This window comes from Nicotiana attenuata, chromosome 6 (genome assembly GCF_001879085.1).
Source record: "Nicotiana attenuata strain UT chromosome 6, NIATTr2, whole genome shotgun sequence".
Taxonomy (NCBI): domain Eukaryota; kingdom Viridiplantae; phylum Streptophyta; class Magnoliopsida; order Solanales; family Solanaceae; genus Nicotiana; species Nicotiana attenuata.
The window spans coordinates 66,338,802-66,361,373 of record NC_031994.1 but is presented as its reverse complement, the minus strand read 5'-3'; the positions used below and the strand labels follow the sequence as shown (position 1 = coordinate 66,361,373).

Genomic DNA, 22,572 nt, shown 5'->3' with positions numbered 1-22,572 from the left:
TACTGGTCGAGATTCTCCAGACTCTAACTGAGGCCACTTGAAGTTACCGGCCTTTTGTTTTGCTGACCTGAAAACAGCTGAAAGATAACCGGCAACCTTCTCGATGCGAGCTTCTGTTTTTTCTTTTTTAATTTTTTTTTTATAGTTTTTGCATCTAGGTTGAAATATAGGTGGTGAATTTACGGTGGAAGGTGGTGGTTTAAGGTGGGGGAGATAATGATGTTGGGGTGAGGAAGGTTCATATGAAATTTGGGTGAAAAAATACTGGTTTGATCGTTCAAAGGTGTGGGCAAAAATGATAATGTGGTGTGGGACCCAGACATAAAATTTAACTTAATTCTAAAAATAAGAGAAAACAAGTCTGATAAAAGCCTCACGCGCTCAACTGTAACTAAAATGCACGTAACTTGCCATGTCACTATGAGGTGTCTATTTGGTACAGTTAATAGCCACTTGAAGTGTTTAAATGATAAAAGGGTTAGTTGAGGTGTCTGGCTGACCGTTGAGGACAACTTGAAGGGACCGTTTATGTATTTCGCTTTTTCTCTTCCCTGTCTTACGGAGAATGTTTTTTCTCCTAAACAAGTTTTAATTAGTGGCGGGTTAAGAGCATTGTATATGGAAATCAACAACTTTCACGTAGACGTTATATTTTTGTAAAATAATTTATTAAATATTTATAAATATTTAACTGTGATTTGTGAACCAAATTATTATTTTATATATTGATTTGAGATTACAATAAGAACTACATAAACTTCCTGATCCGTATCTAATTTTATTGCCTTTTTGGCTCAGCTTCTCCAAGACCATAAGTACTTTTTCTTCAAAAAGATATTTTGTTTTCTCAAAATTAAAGTGTTTGGCCAAACTCTTAGAAAAAAAATTTTTTTTTTTTGAGTAGAAACAAAAATAGTTTTGAAAAAGCTAAAGAAAATAATTTATTTCCAAAAACAACTTTTGAAAAAAGTACACCTCAAAATACTTTTTAAAAGTTTGATCAATCAATAATTGCTTCTCTTAGCAGTGTGTTTCGAATTCATCAGCCAAATCAATATACTCATATATTTCTTTTTTTAAAGCAAAATTCATCATTAGTATACGTGGCACTACTAGCCGTGATTTTCACTATATTAGTGACACATTGCTGATCTCCTAAATAGTGATTCAATTGTAACTGCCAAAGGACAAACCAACCCCCCACCTCACTTACAAAAAGTTCCACATCTCTTTTCTGTTTAATTTATTTTATTTAATAAAAAAATACATAAAATAAAAAGAAGGCCCACAATTTTGTCAAAGTGACGCTACCAAATAACCAAGCGTGCATCGACCTGACATACGTGTCCACTGCCGCTCCAAATAACTCTGACCCAAAACCGAACCAGAAATTTCCCGGAACCCACCGAACCACCTAGTCTATTTGGCACTCCTGTCCAAAAATCAGTGCGTAAGCAGTGACCAAATGCACCCACCCCCTACCACTCTTACCCAGGTCAGCGATACGTATTGTCGCATTCCACCCAACTCAATTCTTGCATACGTGTCCATCACTTTATTTACATTTTATTTTTTTATATTTTCTGATTATTTTAACACGTTTTTTCTAGATCTCTTGGCTTATCGTTGCCACGTGTCCCTTCTACAATCTCTATATATTCGCTTCCCTCCCTTGTGTTCGAAGTTTCAACTTTCAAGCATTTTCCTATTCTATTCTCTCTCAATACTCTGTATTTAGACCTCCCACCAAAAAAAAAAAACCTAAAAAAAAAAGGAGAAAAAGGGAGAGTAAATTAATTGGGGAAAATCAAAAAAATGACAGCGGCAGAGTTGCAATTACCTCCAGGTTTCAGATTCCACCCAACTGATGAAGAACTTGTGATGCACTATCTATGCCGAAAATGCGCTTCGCAGCCAATTGCCGTACCAATTATTGCTGAAATTGACCTCTACAAGTATGACCCTTGGGATCTTCCTCGTAAGTAATTTTCTCCTTCACCTTTGTTAATATAAAACAGTTCAGATGTTTGAAGGTGAATTTTTGAATTAACCAAAATGTTGGTATTTCTGTTTCAGATTTGGCATTGTATGGGGAGAAAGAATGGTACTTCTTTTCACCTCGAGACCGAAAGTATCCGAACGGTTCACGCCCAAATCGAGCTGCTGGAACTGGTTATTGGAAAGCAACTGGTGCCGATAAACCGATTGGACATCCGAAGCCAATGGGAATTAAGAAAGCATTGGTGTTTTACGCCGGCAAGGCTCCCAAAGGAGAGAAGACTAATTGGATCATGCACGAATATAGGCTTGCTGATGTTGACCGATCTGCTCGTAAGAATAACAATAGCTTAAGGGTGAGTAGCGGAACAGAATTTGGAATTGATTGATTGTTTTTGACGGTCTAGATTGTGTTTCGGTTTATCTGACGGTTTCTATTTGTTTACAGCTGGATGATTGGGTTTTATGCCGAATATACAACAAAAAGGGCTCGATTGAAAAGAATCAACTCAGTAACCGGAAAATGAACACAAGCTATATGGATATGGTAGAATCTCCAGAGGATCGGAAACCGGAGATTCTACCGCCGCCGCAGCAGCAGCAGCAAGTGCACAACGATTTCTTCTACCTGGACCCGTCGGATTCAGTTCCGAAGATCCACTCCGATTCGAGCTGCTCGGAGCACGTGCTTTCGCCGGAGTTCACGTGCGAGAGGGAAGTGCAGAGCGAACCGAAGCTGACCGACTGGGAGAAAGCTACCCTTGATCTTCCGTTTAATTACATGGATGCCACTACCGGCGCCACAACAGTGGATAATAGCTTGTTAGGTTCACAGTTCCAGAGCAGTTATCAGATGTCGCCGCTGCAGGATATGTTCATGCACCTGCACAAACCTTTTTAAACCAAGTGGAGCCTCGTGAATCAATTTTCGGCCGCAAGTGTCAAAGGAGACCAGCTAAGGTCCGTGACTGCGCATGTGCGGCTGTAATAGAATAGTAGTACCAGCATCTTTGGTTTTCTTTTGCTTTCACATTGGCAATTGGGAAGACAAATATTTGTAAATAGTTAAGTAATAAAATTGCAATTACAAATAAATGTTAAAAAAAGAAAGAACAAAAAGAGAGAGACTATAATCATGTCTATAGTACATAATGACCATGGGACTTAGGTACTCATGTGAATGTACTTCAGTGTTATGAGAGAAGTTATAAGTAGTATGGCAAGTTTTAGGTGTTTTTCAAACTTCCATTCTATTCATTAGTTGTTGGGTTGATTCACTCTTGGAATTTTAGAACTCTTTTGTACTAGCATTATGGGTTTTTCTGTATTCAGCCAAATTGAGGAATGCAATAATATCTTATTTATATCTTTAACTTTTTTGTTTTGTCATATAATCCTACTTTTATGTTTCTCTGGTTGCTCTACAATCAATGGTTAAAATGAGATATTTCCTATGTGATGGAGTTCGAATTCGAGAGTTAAATTTTATAGTTTTGATCATGAATTCGGAAATAGAATTTTTAAGTTTTTTGAGATAAAATGTAAATTGGAAACTGCGTAAAAATTATTATAAATCACAATAATGGCATGATAATATTATCGTAAAGAAAAATTTGACTTCGAATTTCGCTTAGTACCACTATTCTATTTTGTGGAATAATCCACCTTTCGTTTTATTTTGTTCGACCTCGTAATAAATGGTTAATATGTGTGTATACGATCAAAATTAGGTATGCCTCGATTTCTTGGGCTCGAGGAGTTGATTCGAGAATGAGCTCAAAACGGATTTGGCTCGAGCCCGATGGCGGAGTATAGAGCTTGAGGATCGAAGTGCTCGATGAAAACCAAGGCCGAGTATGACCAACCTCGAGTAAGGCATAATAACGGGATGGCGAGATGTTAGCAACCAACCTAAGGTCTCGGCGGAAATCTCAGAATAGATCATACCAAGCGGTTATCGGCGCCAATCACGGGATTTATTTCTGTAATTAGAAGTGTACCTTATTTAGGACTCCCCTATTATATAAAGGGGAGCCCATCCATTTGTAAAATACGTTTTGACTGATAATATAATACATACACTTTATTCTCTAGCTATTTTACTCACTGTTCATCAGAGTTGCTTTGTAACTTGCTATTCCTACTATTCCACCTCGAGGCCATCATAGTTCGAGGTCGAGATTTGGCTTGCACACTGGTTTGACTTATTTTATTCTTCAATTTATACATTTAATTCCTTGTTTATCAATTGGTATTGGATTAAATCACATATCCTTACCACAATATAAGTTTAATTGTTATTCGAATTTTAGGGTAAACAGTTTGGCGCCCACCGTGGGGCTAAGGATAATAGTGATTGTTTCAGTGCTGATTCTGATAACACACGTTATTTTCACACTTGTTCTTGTCAAGAATTTTTGTTCTCAGGTTAAAACATGTCAAACTCACATAACTCACCCGTACATGGTGAAGATGGTCTTGGATTTCACGGGGAAAACAATAACGTAATTGCTACAGGAGCCGGGGTGCCACCGGCTAATCTCGGGGGAGTACGGTCGATCCAGTCGATATCAGTTCGCACTTTGCTTTGAATACGGATTTAGGCGCAGACCCTGAAGGGAGTGTACGTAGGGAAGGCCGATCTGGTGGCCAAGGAACACAGGGCGTAGGAGATAGGGGAGTTAGCCTCCAGGTAATATTCGAGATGCTACAGACTCAGCAGGCTGCTATCGCTCAGCTTCAAAGTCAACATAGAACTCCGAGTGCGGTCGAACCAGAGATCACTTGCCGTACCGAGCCAGTGCTAGAAAGGTCAAATGGTAACGGATCAGGGAGTGCGACCTCGATCGAACGACGACGGGTTAACATTTTGATAAGTCAAAATAACACCCTTTAAGGCCAGGGGCCTTCGCCAAAAAGACGAGTTCGACCTCGATCGAATGACGATGGGTTAACATTTCGATAAGTCAAAATAGCACCCTTTAAGGCCAAGAGCCTTTGCCAAAAAGAAGAATTCAACCTCGATCGGACGACGATGGATTGACATTTCGATAGGTCGAAATAACACCCTTCAAGGCCATGAGCCATCACCAAAGAGAAAATTCGAAATATTCCTAAGGCCAAGGGCCGTCAGAAGGTACGAAAAGACTGGGACTCGCCGTGCGAGAATCTATCTCACGCCGTAATCATGAAAAACAAAAACAAAGGTAAAGTACGAGACAAATAACAGCGAAACGCTCTTCTTTATACAAAGTCACCGCGCAAATGGTCGCGGATTACATGAGGCCCCAGTCAACTATATAAAAAAAACAACAATAACAAGGGAAAAGAAGAAGGAAATAACAACGACAACCGACAAAAAAAAATAAAGGAGGAAAACAACAAACAGAAAACAGATCAAGATCATTATCTCTCTATTCGGCATCATCATTGCCACCCTCACCTCCGGGGAGTTTACCTTCGGCGCCCGCGCCCTCATCAGCTTCTGGCGTCGCCGAGTCATATCCACAATTGACGCGAGCTTCTCGCGCCTTCACCCGCGCTTCTTCATATGAGGCCTCCGTCACCTTACCGATCTCCCAAAGATTCTTATATATATCCCGATGGGCTTCAGCGTGGACCCAAAGCTCGTGCAAATGACGAGGAACGGCGGCAGAGGAAGACTCTAGTTGAGCTAGCAGTTGCTCCTTTTCAGCTTCCAGAGCATCGACCCAATCTCCCAAGATCGAGGCCTCCCGGTCAATCTCGCTAATGCGCTCTTCAAGCCTCTCCTCCCTTAGCGTGGCCGTCGCCCTTTCCGATTCCTGCTCGGATTGGAGGACGCGGATGGTATCCTCCAAAGTCGCCGCCCTCTCCGAAGCTGAGGACCAGGCACTCTCCATGCATTCCAACGCGGCCACCTTTCTCTCCATCTCGGCCAATTTTCCCACCCACTCCGCACTCATAGCCTCGACCCTGAGGAGGTTCTGATCCATCTCAGACTGCATCGATCTCAACTTCTCCTGGAGATATTCACACTCCGCAACAACTTCTTTCCCAAGCTCGAGCTCTTCGTCCTTCGCACGAAGTTGCTCCTCAAGCGCACTCTTGCTGCGAATAGCCTGCAACAATTCCTGGTCCCTCTTCTCCAACTCCTCGCCTAGAGTCCGATCACATGGGTTCGCCTTCAGCCGCTCATGCATCTCACGGCACTTGTCGCGATAGCGCCGATATTTCTCCAGCATCTTCAAGAAAATCTTGGCCCGAATGTTGGCCCTGCGAATACTCTCCACCTCCAGCATATACGTCTGAAAAACGAGAAGATGGGTTAGTACCCCGTCATCAAGATAAACGAAAGAAAAGCAACAGGGATAATGTAACGTACTCTCAAGCCCATAACGGCCACCTCATCCATCAAACCAGTATCGGGAACATTCCGAAGGGCCATAGTCTTGGCCTCGGAGCACAAAATGTCGAACTGCAGTACCAAATCCTCCGCATCCCCAGAAGGTTGACATCCGAAGGAATCTCAAGAAAGCGGGCCGGACCTCCCACTCGAACCACCGAATGGGTAATGCCTTCCTCAAACATCCTAACATCATCAGGGTCGAGGTCCGACTCACACTCGTAGTCGTCGACCATGACTCCCTTTCCTTTGTCAGCAGCTGAAGAGGAAGTATGACCGAGCACGGAGGACGAGGGTACGTCCGAAACGACAACGGCGGCCCCAGTAACCTGACCCTCCGTCGCGGCAAGATGATGGTCACCGACAATGGCTGGAATCTCTGATTGAGCAGATGCAACGGCCCGCTCCGTCCCTACAGGGGGAGCCGTATCAACCGCCACTCTAGGTCGTCGAATAAATCACTGTTGGGGGCGCTATATCGAACTCCACTCGCCGCCTTTAGGAAGGTCCCCTTTCGTCCTCGGTAGGCGGAGATTCACCGGTCGGGCGAACAACACGAGTCTGAACTTCAGCCTGAGAAGCAGCCTTAGCTGGAGTAACCGCTGCCACAGACTCAACTGAAACAGCCCTCGACGAAGATCGGGCAGTGGGTATTGCGATAGGGCGAGTAGATGAGGCTAGTTGCCGGAAAGCTAACGGAGGAGCCCTCGCTCTCCGCACCCTCCCTGACATCGATGAACAGCATGTGAGAAATTAAATACAAAGAAGGGAAGGAGAAAAACGGCGAACAGACACGACATCTTACCTGAAAGAGTCTTGCGCCCATACTTGTCATATAAGGCCGCCCACGTGCGGACCCCCACCGTATGAGGAAGAATAGTGCTCACCCACTCACGGATACTTTCGACAGGTGGAGGAGACAATCTCGCGGCTGCAAAAATTGGCAAAGATTTAGTATCGCGATAAGAAATGGTCGTGCATCCCTTCGACTAAAATTAAAACAACATACAAACTTACGCGCAAAAATCCATTTCTCAGGGAACCCCATTGGATCCGCCATGAGGTGCTCGGTCCGCACATAGAAGTAATTCTCATAGAAACGATGGTTAGCCCTGTCGTCCATCTTCACCACCAGGCTTTTCGACCCCCGAGGGCGCATGTGGATCATCGTACCACGAATATGCTGAGGGGCGAAGATGTTGAGCATGTGCCCCGAAGTGACCTCATGGCCGACGAGTTCCGCGAACTTGAGCAACATCAGAAACAGTTTATACAGGTACAACGAGCGTTGGGCAGGGCATACCTCATAAAAGCGACAGAAGTCCACCACCAGGAGTGGGAGATGAAGAGTGTACCTAATAAGGAAGGGGTACGCGTAGAATACGCAGTACCCGGGGTGGTCAAAATGGACGATGTCGTCCCCTACCGCCGGCCGCATTTCGATATAACCAGGAATTCCCTACCGGGCTTTCAATTCTACAATATCCTCCTCCTTCATCACTAAGGGGACAGTTTCGGGTTCCTCCCCAACGCGACCGCTGAAATCAGCCCATGCTCTTCCAGGGAGGGGCAAGATCTCGGCTACTGATGGAACCTCCTCATCCTCCACCAGTTCTGCCCCTCCGGTGGTCGGAGTATTGTTTTCCGGCGCCGGAATCGGGACAGGGAGGTCAGCGCGAGAAGAATTACCAGTCATTGTGTTAATTTAGCAAAGAAAAGAGGCGACGAAAGGAAAGGATGGAAGTTTTTCGGCTCACAGGGAGCAAATAAGAGCTTGAAATTATCGGGAAGAAAGTATACTCGCAAGAATTCTTTCAGGCAAAAGGCAAGGGAATGTGCCAATCGATTGATGTATTCCTTCTATTTATAAGTGACATAAATCTCCCAAGCGCGAAACCCCATAGTCGCCAATCAAACCCAGTGGCACACGAAACGTTTCAACTCTCTGAGAACGTGTGTCATAATGGCTGCAACCACGACACGACGTTTCGGCACAAATGACGTTTCGGTTCTGAAACGGTCGCGACGGTCCAGAAATACCAAAAGGGTGCCGCCGTCTCTTCCGAATCCACGTAGCACAGCCAAGGAGTGAGGAGTCAGATTTCTCTCGGGTTGACAACGGTCATAATCCGTCTGCCGAGCCCGACAGGGGACGACCTCGACAGATGGAGGGACTAACTGTATTGGTCAAAATCTGACCACAACGGTCAGGCCGACCAACGCCCCGCTCACAGACGGCAAGGCAACAAGGATCGACATGGGTTGTTCTATATCTTGCCCTCACGACTTTCGTCGAAGCGGTGAAGAATGACATTCAGCGAGTAACCGAGGAGTGTGAGGCATAGAGAAGCGTCGGATAGAGCATGTAGCCGGAAGACCAGGGCTGTATATATAGGAGGGTAAAAACCTCTCGAGGGGGGGGGGGGACTTTTTGGGAGAAAACATCTCTCCTATTCTTCATCTATATCCTCTCTGTAACTTGGAGAAATAGAAGGATGAAGGAGGCAATCCTCACCGATTGATGTAATATGTAACCTGTTCTACTCCACCGATCAATGAGAACAATACTGGAAAGCTTCAATAAGATCGCTTATCTTCACTTCTTTTTATATGCTATTCTTCTTTTAGTTCATTGATCTGGAGTTCATTGCGAATGACTAAGATTAACCCCATCATTTTATTCGATTGATTTGTTCAAAAAGGTTGCAATATCTTTTGGGTCAAACAATAGCTATTTGTTGATATTTTCAAAACTCAAAATGATCCTTCATATTTCAAATTGGCTTGACATCTCGAAGGGTTGGCCTAAAGCAAAGTAAGTACTATAACTCACATGTTGAGATGTGCGATTACAGCATTGTTGAATTGTGTGGTCAATCCAAACAATAAACTGTTAGGAAATTAAGTATTTTTACATATTTATTTATTTGACTTGTAATACGATTTATCACATGTGAAAGTAACCTATTTAAGGGTCGGCAACTTGGGAATTTTTTAATGATGATAGGAAGCAGATATGACTTTTTAAGTGTCAAGATCCTGAAGATATTTTGTTATTTTGAACATAGTACCTCTACTACGACCATAACAAAGAGGGATGAGGCTTACCTCCTGTACACCATCCCTCAAGTTCTTCCAGTATAACTTTAATTTTATAACACTTTGTCCCTTCTTAAATTTGATGGTCAATATTAAGATTGTACAAACCGAATCGAAAAACTGCATCAAACCGAAAAGTCAAAGCAAATCGATTAAAAAACTCGATTAGATTTGGTTTGATTTGGTTTGGTATTGAATAAAAAAACTCGAACCAAACCGATATATAAATATATAATTTTTATATAAACTTTTTAGACTTTCTATAGAATTTTCTTTTTAAAAATTCTAGAAATATTTGGAATTCCCTTATGGGATGTAATATTTAATATAATATGAAGTACTTCATTTTTATTAACCTTAAGTAATGAGTTATATGATCACTTTCTTATCAAGTGTTAATGAAATGCGTCAATATTTTTGTTCTTTCATATTCATATGTCAATATTTGTTAAATGCTTATATCTTTTTCGAATTTGAAGTGGTATTTCGACAATCTAAAATTAAATAGAACATATCATTAATTAGGTATCACATTGATTTTATGTTTAATTATTCAATTCGTTTAACCTTGAAAGTATACATCAACGGCAAATTATTGTAGGACGACTAAAAAAGTAACTAGTTATTAACAAAATTACTCCATAAATTTATTTTAATAGATCATATGTTTGTCAATTTTTTCAATTTTTATAAAACATATTTTACTTATAAAAAAAAGTAACAAAGTAAGATTGAAATAATATTCATGTAACAAAAAAAAATCGAAAAAACCGAACCGATCCAAATCGATACAGTTGATTTGATTTGATTTTAATAAAAACCGACCAACCCGGTCCATGTTCACCCCTAATCAATATTTATGTAACTAAAACAGCCCCTCAAACTATGGTTAACTAAAAAATCGTTCTACCAATTCGGCAAAGCATCCGAAAATACTGCTAAGAAAATCGTTCTTGTAGGGGAAAAAATATTTCTTACCATGAAAAGCATGGAGAAACGGAGCTTTTTTAACCATTGCAAACAAAAGTATCAGAAAAAAGTAAGAGTAGCTCGAAATTTATTGTAGTTCGATGTTACGATGGCTTCAACTTTGTATGCAACAAAAGTTTTCTGGTACCATGAAAAGTCAAACTCTATATGATGTGGAGGGTGCAATAGTAACACTAATAAATTTTTTCAATCACGAGAGTTAATTAGCATGAAAAAATTGAAGGGCTAATCAAGTAGAATCAATATCAGTAGTCAAACGTATAAAAAAAAGTTAAAGATAGGAAACATAATTGCAATAGATGGAAGGAAAACTGAAAAATGGAAAAGCTATGATATTTTTGGGTGTGTTTGGCATGAAGGAAAACATAATTCACTTATATTATTTTATAAATAATGTACGTGAATATTCTGAATGGAACAAAGTACTATATTTTTGTAATATGTATAGCAATACAGAAAATAAAGTGATTATGAGTGAATACTGAATATTTATCCTCTGTAAAAAAAATTTAAAAAAAAAAAAGTGGGGGTGGAGGGAGGGGGGAAATAAAAACATAAGAAAGCGTCAACCACAACATGAGTTGAATCTTTTAGAAGCAGCAGCTCCATCAATATTCTCATCATTCGTCCTTCCAATCCTAAATCCTTTCCAATTCCAAATATTAATTCCCAGAGCTTCATCCACCTCCTCAACATCCCCGTATCCCATCTTTTCACATATTCTCTCTGCCGTCTTACCAAACGCCGCCGCCACATTCAACGCCGTTTTAGCAGAAGCTTCAATGAACAAACATCCATTACTCTTCGCGAATTCCTCGCCTTCGTCTGCACTAACAGCCCTAATATCTTCTCCTGCGTCGCATTTGTTCCCCACCACAATTACTGTCGTGTCGCCTTGTTGCCGTATATCTTCCAGCCAACTCGAGAGCCTCTAGAAAGTGTGCCTTTTAGTCACATCGTAAACAAGCAAAGCTACCGCGGCGTCTCTGTAATACGCCCTCGTAATTGACCGGAACTTCTCCTGTCCCGCCGTGTCCCATATTTGAAGCTTGATTTGCTTCTTGCGGACGGTGATTATTCTAGACCCGTATCCGGCTCCGATTGTGACGTCGTGAACCGGATCGAATCGCTTATCTGTGAACTGGTTCATAATGCAGGTTTTTCCTACTCCGGTTTCGCCCACTATTATGAACTTTATTTGGTACTCGTACGCCATTATTTTTTTCTTTTTTATGTGTAAGCTTTGCGCAATTTGTTGTAAAAAGGAGCAAATCAATGAACTGAATTAGCTGGTGACAATTGAATAACGAAAAGAATCTATTTATAGATAGAGAAATTAGCTCTTCTTTCATTCCCAATTCAAATAGGAGAATGAAGTGCTTTTCCCAATTCTATCTGCATTGGCAAACGGAATTACTGTATTACTTTCCAAATTCTACTACTCCATGGATTCTTTTGCTTTTTTCTTTTTTCTTTTTTAAATTTCGTTTAGGCCCATCTAGTTTGAAATAATTACATAGACCTATCCTTTTTATTGGAAACATGGTAATTATGAAAAGTAACACTCTCTAACTTGGAAGTCGATTACTTGGCCAAAAATACTCATCTTTTTTGTGTCGTGTTGCTTTAGACGGTTTTTAGTTAAAGGTGCATCACGTATAACAGGACGTATTTGACTGTAATATAAAGTTAAAACCTATATTATCGTGCATGAGTGTTTGTATGGCCGGGAAGGATGAAATTGGCACATAACTAAAATTTTAAATGTTGTCTTAACATTTGCCCATGTGAAGACAACATTTTTATGTAGTTAATGAAAAATAGCAGTTAAAACAAAAGTAAAAAAATGAGAAAAAAAATATTAAATCATGTTTGTAGTACGTAATTATTTACCCGTAAAACAGTATAATTAAATTTATAGCGTGATTTATAGACAAGCGAATCGATTTGATCCAAAAATAATAAATAAATAAATAAGAATAAAAATAAGATTAATGACTGAAATTAAAAGAGATGACAAGCCTTACTTCGAACTTAATCTTTCCGAGAGCAAAAATAAAAGCAATTGTGAAACTGTTTAGATCGAACGCAAGAAGATAATAGATTATAACTTTTGGGTGCAGAATATTTCATATCCTTATAATGGTTGTTAATCCTTCTATTTATAGCCCTACTTAGGGAGATAAGATCCTAAAATCAAGCTCCTCTTGAATGAGAATAAAAACGTCATTGATGGGTGCATAATGGCTGGATTTGATGCAGATATTCCCTGTAACAGCTGCTCATTAAATACTATTCGATGTCAAACCTTTGAATCTTTGTAGGCTATGCTTCCTTCGGGATCCATCTTGTACCGGTTACACACTTCTCACCCAATGCCAGTTATTTGCTCACTCATCTTTTGTCTGTCTACAGTTTCACGTGTCACCTCGCCATTCGACCACCTGTTATCAACCAATTTCACCTCATACAGATAGTCCCCTTACTTTCCAATGACGCATCTCAGTTTTACCGGGAAGTAGATGAGATTCTCTTCTTGGCGAGAAAGTTCGTGAACTGTCTCTGACACTTGAAGGGATGCACGCCTCCTCGCATTTAATACTCCGAACACGTATTGCCCTGTGATTCAGCAAGTATTTTCGCCGGTTTTCGAGGTAATCATGACCATGTTTTTTGCCATCTATAACTTCTTTGCTACTCATCATTTTTAGTTCTTCACTTTCACTACTTTCACAACTATTTCTCCTTCTCTTAATTTCTTTAGAACTTCTCTAAAATATTCAACCTTCTCAGTAAAAACTTCTTCACCGTTCTTTCCCACCATGTCTTCTCTATCTTCGGAAACACCGGTCTTCTCTTCGGTGGAGGCCCAAAGAAAAATAAAACCAAAGAGGTTGACGCCGAGTCTGAACCTCCAACCGTAAATACCATCATTCCACTTCACCTTAATACTGCGTCAGATCTCCAGGAGCAAAAAACACCCCATATCCCATAATTGGAATGTTTTGGCCTGTTCATAGGTACCCCCTCCTCCATCCGTCCTTCTAGCATCCCTGTTGTGAGGTAGGATTGTTACTGCAATAATATTAAAATCTTTGCCCCAGATGGGGTAGAACGAGTTACCTAATCCAAAGCAGGGTCCATGTATGTCTATACATACCCCTTTAATTTTGGTCCCTTCACCTTGGGGTTGGGTGAAGAACTTGACCCAATAAACTTGGAGTTCTGCCACCGGTACCAGGTCTACTTGGAACAAGTAGGCCCATCTATATGGCGTACAGTGGGTTGCCTTCGTTAGTTGTGCTCTGAGACCGAGGAAACCCTGACTCTTGCGCACATGATGAGTCTTTACACCCCGAAGATTTTTCGCGGGGAATGTGCTGAAACTCAGCAAACATAGTTACCACACCCTTCTCACCAGTGTTTATGACAATAACGACCGTGGCTGGATGGAACGTTTCATCGTCATAGCTACCGGGGACATCATCCCGGCCACAGAGCTAGTTGTTCCCGAATCATGAAACCTTTTTCGTAAGTCTTCATATATTTGTTTTCTTTTCTTCGTGCAAAACTTTCTTCTTAACTGACATTTTATTTCCTTCATTCCAACTACCCGTTGGGAACCACCACGGGTTGAAGGACTGTCCCATTGGGTCTAAAAAATATTGGATATCACTACCCTGTAAACCCGACAATGGAAATAAATGGCTCCCAAATACGGGTGGAGAGCCAAGAAACATGGTCAGCAAAATTCTTCTTTCTTTCAATCTTATCTGTGTAAACATCTTAAGAATAATTCACTAACTGTCTTCTTGTTTGCATAAGGCTTCCGAGGGGTTCTATCATTGCCCTGACGCGATGTCGTCGATTACCCCGAGAGTTGAGCGGATATTGCAGAATACCCCTAACCAGAGTAGGGCTCGTGGATCTGCTCGAGCCTCCGGTGAGGATGCCTCCTCTTGGAGTCCCCAGTCTACAAGCAAGAGACCATAGAGGAAGCGAACCTCCTCTACTAGGATTTAGAGTGAGAAGATCATCAATTGAACCAGTCATAATGGTTACTGATGATGAAGAAAGAGCTAATAATAAAGGCGCCTCTCTTCAAAGAAGAAAAAGATCTTTATCAGTTCAACTGGGTGCTCAGCCATTAGAGCTTCAAAATCCATCGTCAGAGGAAGTTCAGGCGCTCTGGTGGGAGATGGGTTTGGTTGAAAATGCTAATTCCCATTTTTCAATCCCTACTGATGCTCCCGGTCTGAAGAGTTCGGCACCTGATCTTTCTATGTCACTGACTGCTTAGCTGGCCACAACTGTCGCCCCCTCCATACCAACTGCCTCTTCGCCATCTCTACCAACAACTTTCTATCCATCGACACCAGTTGTCCCTTCTCCACCAGAACCAACTACTTCTCCTCCACCAACATTAGCCAAACAAGTAGGGAATGCCACCCCTCCTCGATCTCCTGACCATGGGAATTTGGAAAAGAATTATTCAGCATCTTCCCTAGATCCTCGTGGAATGCGAAGCGCCACTCTTTCGATTTCGAAGGAGTGCTGTATTCTCTCCAAGTCGATGGAACTTGCCAATTACATGAAGCCGCTAGCTTAAATGAAAGACTAGAAGAGGATGGACTCTCTTTTGGGGGAGTTCCTCATAAATAACAACATGCACTTCTCGGCATAGGTAACAATCTCACTCTTTTCCACCTTCTTTAAATTTACATTCGATGTAATAACCTTGGTTTTATCCCTTCTCCAGGCCAACTTTCTTGCCTCTAAGGGCTTACAGAGGTTGATTCTGGACAAGCAAGAGGTTGCTTCAGAATGAGACTAACTCTTGGCCGAGAGGAATCAGCTTGCTAAGCGCCTCTCGGTGCTGGAGGCCAAAGTCGCTCAAATTATTGAGCTCGAGGTTCGACTACAACAGTCCGAGCAAGACAGGATGGCTTATAGCCAAGAATCCTCCCAGCTACACGAGAACCTCAAGGAAGCGAAGGCTAAAAAATGGGTCGAGCTTCACGATGTTGTGACTGTTGCTTCTGAGCATGAGTCTGCCTTCATGGACAAGTTAACAACTTGGAAACTGGCTTACGTGCCAAAAGCGAGGAGGCCACTGCTTCCAAGGAGAGGAGGGCCAAAATGAAAGAGAGGCTTAAGAAAGTCATGGAGCAAAATCGGCTTCAATCAACCACCAATGTTGAGCTTCATTCCGGAATCGGCGTAATGAAGGCTGAAAACGAAGAGCTCCGGGTCAAAATTGACAAACTTCGAGCAAAACTCTTGAAACAAACTCTCTTGTCTTCAAGAAAACCTTCTCCATGTATCATATGAAGAGGAAGACTTTGGAGGAGGCAAAAGAAGGCATTGCCAATATCGATGACTGCATTGCCCAGTCCAGGGGACTGGAGTTAAATGCTCGTGAGAATTTTCCTGCTTGACCCGCTGCAACTGACTCCTCGAATACTAGTTACGAGTATTCAGAACTGAATGGGGGACCGAAGAGGATGAATGCCTCGAGCAATGGAATAACCTTCTTCCACCAGGGAGAATGAAGACCCTTCTCTCCCTTCGGGTTCTGGCAGCAAAGAATAATGTATAATTTTTTTATATTATATTTTATAATTATGCCAAAGTGTTTTACTAAGTTTGTTACTTCAATAATTAAAAAAACTTTTTGCTTAAATGTTGTGCAAAAATAGTCTCTTTACGTTTGATTGAAAAAGCTTTGGGAATATTTTTGCATCCAATAGCTTTTGATTCCGGGCATAAGAATTCTGGAATCTACCCTTTATTATGTGGGTTTTATAAGAGAGGGCCCTTATATTTACGGTGCTCTTGAAGAGGATGTCTCATGTTCATTATGGAAGAAGCATTTGAAGTTTTTGTTAACTCTCAAATGATAAAATAAAATGACTTATCATTCGGACAAGAAATAGGATAAAAACAAAAGGACTTTGATTTATTCCTTATATCTTCGAAAGTACACTTACATAAATATTTATCTGCTTAAGTAAATAAAGCGGCCAATACATGTGGCTAACTTGTAAAACTTATTTCCACGGAGCTGATCATGTAGTCCCCGATCCCGATAAAACATTGATCCTGGTTCTAACAGTCCCCGATTTTGGTGGCACTCTTAGTACCGTATCATGTATTATTCTCCCACAGTGTTCAAATACTAAGTACGAGAATTCGAATACTGGAAGTCTTGCATTCATAGAAGCTTAGAATCCCTGAAAATTGCCACCATTTTCCTCTTATTTCCTCTCTTCTTCCTCTCTCTTTTCACTCTCTCCCCTCTCCCTCAGACCTTGCCGTTCGCCACCCATCTCCGCGCCGAAAATCGCCACTACCGGCCGGCCACCTCCAATCACCCCCAAATTTTCACCAGTTCTCCATCTCAACCCCCTCTCTTCAAATCTACCCTCAAAATCCTCCAGATCTCCACCAATCTCCACAAATCTACCCAAATTTGAAACTCTAGCCTCATCTTCTATTTGAAATTCATCAAGGTTGAATCGCCTTTACCCCCACAATATATACATGAACTTGTAGATATTTTCACGATCTATCACTTTTCATTAATTTCCATACCAAATCTGGCGACCATAATCTGGTCGAATTCTGGCGACCACCCTGCTATCGTACCACTCACCACCACCACAACCTTTAACTACCACAAACTCACTTAGCCCTCTATATTAAAATACATTCGACCTAAGGACACCTCTTTCCTTTTGGTATGACGCCGAATTCATTGAATTTGGAATGTACCAAAATGAAACGAATGTTCCAAGATCAGGCAACCGTTGTCGACGTCCTCAACACCTCATCGCTGCTTGGCTTAACATTGAATCCCCTGTTATGGTAAAATTCTACTTCCCCTTTTCCGTTTCTGTTTTTTGCTTCTGTGATTAGGCTTAGTATTAGTTGAAATTTTTATTTCTTGTTAGGAGTTAATCTATTGCTCGTTTTGATTGTTTTTGTAGTTCTTAGTCATTCCGTCACCACAAGAAACCTGGGTTTTAGCGACGACCTTCTGTGGCGACTGGTTTAATTGCTACAAAAGTGATAGCTGTAGTGGCGACACTTTTTGTCGCAACAGAAGTTAATGTTTTAGGGGCGACTGTACTTAAGTCGCTACAAGTAAGCACAATTTTTTCCTTTCCCGCGTACTCCAAAATTTTTATTTTCCGCTTAGAGCACATTTGTGGCGACTTTTTTTAAAGTTGTTGCAATAGTCCTGTTACAGCGACCAAGTCGCCTCTATTTCTTTGCTTTAAAGTTAAAAAACAAACAAAAATTAATTACACCCCGTCTTTTGTTTATTTTCTTACCAAATCCCCTTTGTCTCGAACTCAAAACCCTGACCGAGCAGCGAACCTGTGAAAGCAGGAAGAAAACCAAGTGACTCCCTTCTCCTCCTTAATCAAACCTCACCCCTTTGCCTCCTCCTATTTTCTCTCTCTAAATCGCTCAACCATTTATATCTAGAGTTGAAGATGAAAGAAGAAAAGGAAGCAAATGATTTAGTTGAGTACCACGAAGTGGCCCTGTGCTGTTTTCTCTCCTTTCCTATGAGATTTAGTAAGTTGCAGAAGTACTATTTTTGAATTTTTATTTTCTATTTTATTAGTATTATTTTTCTTGTTAAGGAAAATTGCTCACCTTAGAGTCGATTTTGTGGTTTGGAATGGTCTTGAGTTTTTCGTAAAGTCTTCAAATGTTCTTTCTTTATTTGGAATTTGTTCAGATTATTGTGATAGCCTTAGCTTGTTCTTTTTTGTTTGTTAATTTATTTTAAATTTTCGTTAAGGTAAATATCTTCATGTTCTGTTACATTCAAGTGCACATGCCTTACTGGGTTCCTTGTTGATTTCTCTACTTAGTCACAGTCCATATGTTTTAACTATTCGGCTAATTTAAGATCTTCAAATGTCATTTTTTCAGTTTCGGCAAGCATCTGCTTGTGCTTAAATTCATATAATTGAGTCAAAAATTGTGCCTTCATATTTTCTGTAAAGGATAAGGAAAATAATGTTATCTTTTTATTAACTAATCTTGAATTGTAGAATGTCTTCTATACTCTTTTTTTTCCTTTGGGTTCTGCTATAGAGTAATTTCAGTAGCTTAAGAGGGCAAATTATGGCTTCCATGAGATGTTTTTAAATTTGGATCTTTGATGATTTACTGATGTTAGAATGGTTTGGCAAGGATTGCTCAAATCATAAATTTGCTGGAGGCATATTATACTCCAGAATGTGCTCTTTTCTCCTGCAGATGGATAGTTTTCGGCATGACCTGGCTAAACTCACCATAGATTTTGATAATATTTCTCTTTACCCCCAATTTTTCATTCCGAGAAGTGGTAAACTGCATCGAAAAAATGATTTCTATTACATAATTTTTAGCATCCGAAATGGATATTAGGAGATTCTGGGTTTCTTATTCCCTTTATCTTTTGGTCTCTGATTGGCTTTCCTTCCATTGCTAATGATATTTTCACTAAAAGCTTCAATTCTTTTTTCCTGTTAATAGGTATGATTTTGGTGGTTATTGGCCTAGTTTGATCTGATTCATGAAATCTCTCTTTGCCTCTGGAGAAGGAAGTGCAAAGAGTAAGCTTTCTGTTTGAACTTTGGTTTGCAATTATTATATTCATATACTTTACTTATATAAAAGTTACTGGAAAGTCTCTCTTAATGTTCAGATTATGTTTCATCGATACTTACTCTTTCCAATTTGCTTCGTGTCCCTGATCATGCTATCATTACAGTCAATGTAATTGTAATAGGCACCTTGCACCAAAAAAAGAAAATAAAAGGGCTTTGCTTCTAATCTCTTTTTGTGGTTTCTTAAGGTGAATTCATATATTTATCCCTTCTTTAAGTAATATTATGTCAGTAATGGACTATTATACTGTTATGTGGATTCCTAAGCATGGAATATACAATTGTTGTTTCAATATTCTACTCTGCCTTGTTTTTCTTTCTCTTCTCTTCTTTTACTCATAATAAGAATGTGCTCCTTAATTAATGCTCTCTGTAGTTTTCAAGATCTTAAGGTGAAGTTTGCAGTTCTTTCATGAAGATAAATTTTCATTTGTTTCTTAGTGTAGGACCGTATGTTGGTAATGAAGAGCGAATTCATTTATCAGGACACTTGAAAAATTTGGTCTTTCCAAGATACTTTGACAAACTTAAGCCTACATATTTAAAGTCTCTTGTTGAATCTCAAATATTAAAATTAGCAATAATGCTTGTCAAATGTACATTAAATAAAAATTTAAAGAAAAAGCAAGAAAGAAATAAAAGGCCATACAGGTTGGAGATTTAGGGGGTTTAGACTGCCATAAAACCCAAAATAAATGTACATCTTTGCCTTGCTTATGCATGAAGCTAACCTGGTTGGATTGAGAAGAAAAATTGGATGCATGTGATTAGCTATACACCACTTGTGTTACTTTCTTGAATGGTAATTTCACGTGTAATATTATATAAGCCCTTAACTCTTATGATTGCCCAATTTATAATAAATTAACTTGTTAACTATCATGTACACAAAATGGTAACTATCATACCCCAGGCCTTGTCTCAAGTAAACGTTGTTAACTATCATGTACACAAAATGGTAGATCTTTTTGTATATTGTAAAGGTAAATTCACAAAATGGTAGATCTTGCTATGTCTGAAGCTAATATGGTTGGTAGAGGGAAATATTTTGATTCAATATGTAAGGTTTTAGTTAAAAAAATCTTTTATTCACTTATGTACTCTTACGAATTCTAGTTTCATTATGTAAAGCCAAACACCTATAAATGACTCCTCAAGTTTTAAATATTATGTATGTACCAACGCTACAAAAAATTAAACTTTGCTTCTTCTCCTAGACAAGGTAAAGATTTGTAAAAAGTATTGTAATAACATGATATTTCTTTTCAGTAATGTAGCGTGTCGAAAGTATTCATTAGAGAATTCTATTTGTCATACCATTTTGCTATTGCTTAAACACAGGGATATGTGATCAATGTTCCTTCTAACATATTAGATTTGCATAACTGATTATGTTTTTTACTAGGCATAAAATGCAAATTCAGTGTTTGTCCTATCTTTCTTGAAAGACAATCACTTCCCACAGTTCTATATAGTTTTAGTTATCCTTCCCCTTTTATATGATTTCCTTTAGTATTTGACTTTGGATGCATATGTTAATGTTCTTTGTTTTTTTTAATAGCAAGGAAAAGTACAACAGGGAAATGAAGTTTCTCAAGGAGTAGTTTGAAGACATTGGAGTAGCTTGAAGACAAGATCCTTTGCATTTTTCTTAAATTGTAGGGATAAGGTTCTTCGACATGTAGGAATTGGAACACATTTTGTTTCTTTCTTTCTTTCCTCCATGTGTATATACGATGGCAATGTATTATGGAGCATTCTATATATACTTTGTTGCATAGACTTTTTTGGTAATAAAAAGTTCCTATATAATTTTGTTTGCCTATTTGGTGGTGTTCGTTATAATATTAATGTTGTTGGGTAATTAGTAGGAAAATAGCTGGCTAATAAATTATTATATTTTTTTTTTCAATAAAAGAAGCTTTACTGGCGACCCTAGCTGCTCAGAAAGATTCTTCTGTGGCAATTATAATGTCGACTGAATCTTTAGCGGCAACTACAATCGCCAGTGTATGTCACTCTGTAGCAGCAACCTACCTAAAATCTTCTTTGGGGGAACATGTGTTGGTGGCGACAAGGATCGCTACAAAATGTATACTATTTTGGCGACTATCAATTGTCGTCACAAATAACATTCAGTTACGTAAGTACTTGAAGCGATCGAGTGGTCGCTGCTAAAAACATTTAGTGGCGACTTTGTGAGTTTTTGAGCGACTTTTGTCGCCACAAAAGACCGGTTTCTTGTAGTGCGTGTAGATGCTTGGTTATTAGTTTGAGTAGCAGCTGCTTGTCTATTGATTATTGAGGTGATTTTGTTTATTAATATGATTTAGGTTATGTTTATTTAAGTGTTATTAGGTTCTGTTTAGTTAAGTGTTCAAATTAGTCATGTATTTTATGAACTAAGTAATCGGTATGTGATTAGGCTTTCATCACATGTTAAGTTGATTGTTTTTTATTAATAATCATGTATAACGCATTTGCTTGGATTTATTTTAGTCATTAGGTTTTGAGTTCTCTTGATTAATTAATAGTTTAGTGTTAAGGTTTAGTTACATGTTTGTGGTATTTTAGTTGAGTTCTAGTTACTTGTTTCTTGTTTTGGTTTTTTACAAATAGGGTGATACTAATTTAGTTAAAAGTTAAAGATTAGTTAGTTTGATCATGATTTAGGGTACTAGTAGTTTGCTTTTCACTACTAGATTAGCTGAAAGGACCATTTTTCTCTGTGACTTCTACCATTATAGGTTTCAGGTTGTCTTTTCACCTTTTGGATAGTCCTTGGATAGTGTATTAGCACACAAAGTCAGTCCTTTTGGACAGACTTTTGGTGAAATAAAATCTCTCCAAAAAAGTTGCTTTCTTTCCTACTTAAGAGGTTATATTTCCACACTTTAACACACGCACCATCTTACAATTAAATGTCATCTTTTACACTAAAAAAGAGCACATATCTTTGAGAAAATCAGCAACTGTACACAGATTGCAAGCTGAAATTTCAGAGCTTGGTGAGTATTGTTTGTGCGCAAAATCTTTGGGAAAACAGAAAGATCTCTTAAGTAATTTCTGGGTTACTAGTTGCTACTTCAAGTGCTTTCTTACTGGGTTTTTTGGGGGTATTCCAGGGTTCTGAACTGCTATTTTTTGCGGTCTGTTTGGTGATGCTGCTGTTGGGTTCTAGTTTATGTTGTGTTCGTTAGTTCTACATATTCATAGGTCATTTTGTTGCTAAAATTCTGCAACTAGGTAATTCTTTAAACCTTCAAAGTAATTTTCTTTTACAATAGATAATGAAGATATTGTTGTAGCGACCCGACCGATCGTTTTGAGCTCTAGCGCGTCATTAAGCGGTTTGAGGCCTTGAGCAGCTTCACTTCAGGTATTATGACTTGCACGTGTGGTCGGAATTTAATTTCGGGAAGTTCAGAG

The 22,572-nt window shown here is 39.6% G+C and overlaps 1 protein-coding gene, 1 long non-coding RNA gene and 1 pseudogene across 2 annotated transcripts; 2 read left to right on the top strand and 1 right to left on the bottom strand.

Moving 5' to 3' along the window:
- On the top strand, positions 1,672-3,371 carry LOC109227123 (NAC domain-containing protein 2-like). The gene is made up of 3 exons (XM_019392150.1): positions 1,672-1,978; positions 2,077-2,354; positions 2,447-3,371. The coding sequence occupies exons 1-3, from the start codon at positions 1,816-1,818 to the stop codon at positions 2,897-2,899; spliced, it is 894 nt and encodes a 297-aa protein (XP_019247695.1). The 5' UTR covers positions 1,672-1,815; the 3' UTR covers positions 2,900-3,371.
- LOC109227919 lies at positions 11,037-11,781 on the bottom strand (annotated as a pseudogene).
- LOC109227122 lies at positions 16,732-20,968 on the top strand. Its single transcript, XR_002068225.1, has 4 exons — positions 16,732-17,338; positions 17,461-18,058; positions 19,010-19,089; positions 20,705-20,968. It is a non-coding gene; the product is annotated as an uncharacterized LOC109227122 (long non-coding RNA).

Bases quoted from the DNA above. Each gene is read 5' to 3' on its own strand.
- LOC109227123 (XM_019392150.1), top strand. From the start codon at position 1,816: ATGACAGCGGCAGAGTTGCAATTACCTCCAGGTTTCAGATTCCACCCA. The intron at 1,979-2,076 runs GTAAGTAATTTT...TTTCTGTTTCAG, and splicing joins TGACCCTTGGGATCTTCCTC to ATTTGGCATTGTATGGGGAG. The intron at 2,355-2,446 runs GTGAGTAGCGGA...ATTTGTTTACAG, and splicing joins AGAATAACAATAGCTTAAGG to CTGGATGATTGGGTTTTATG.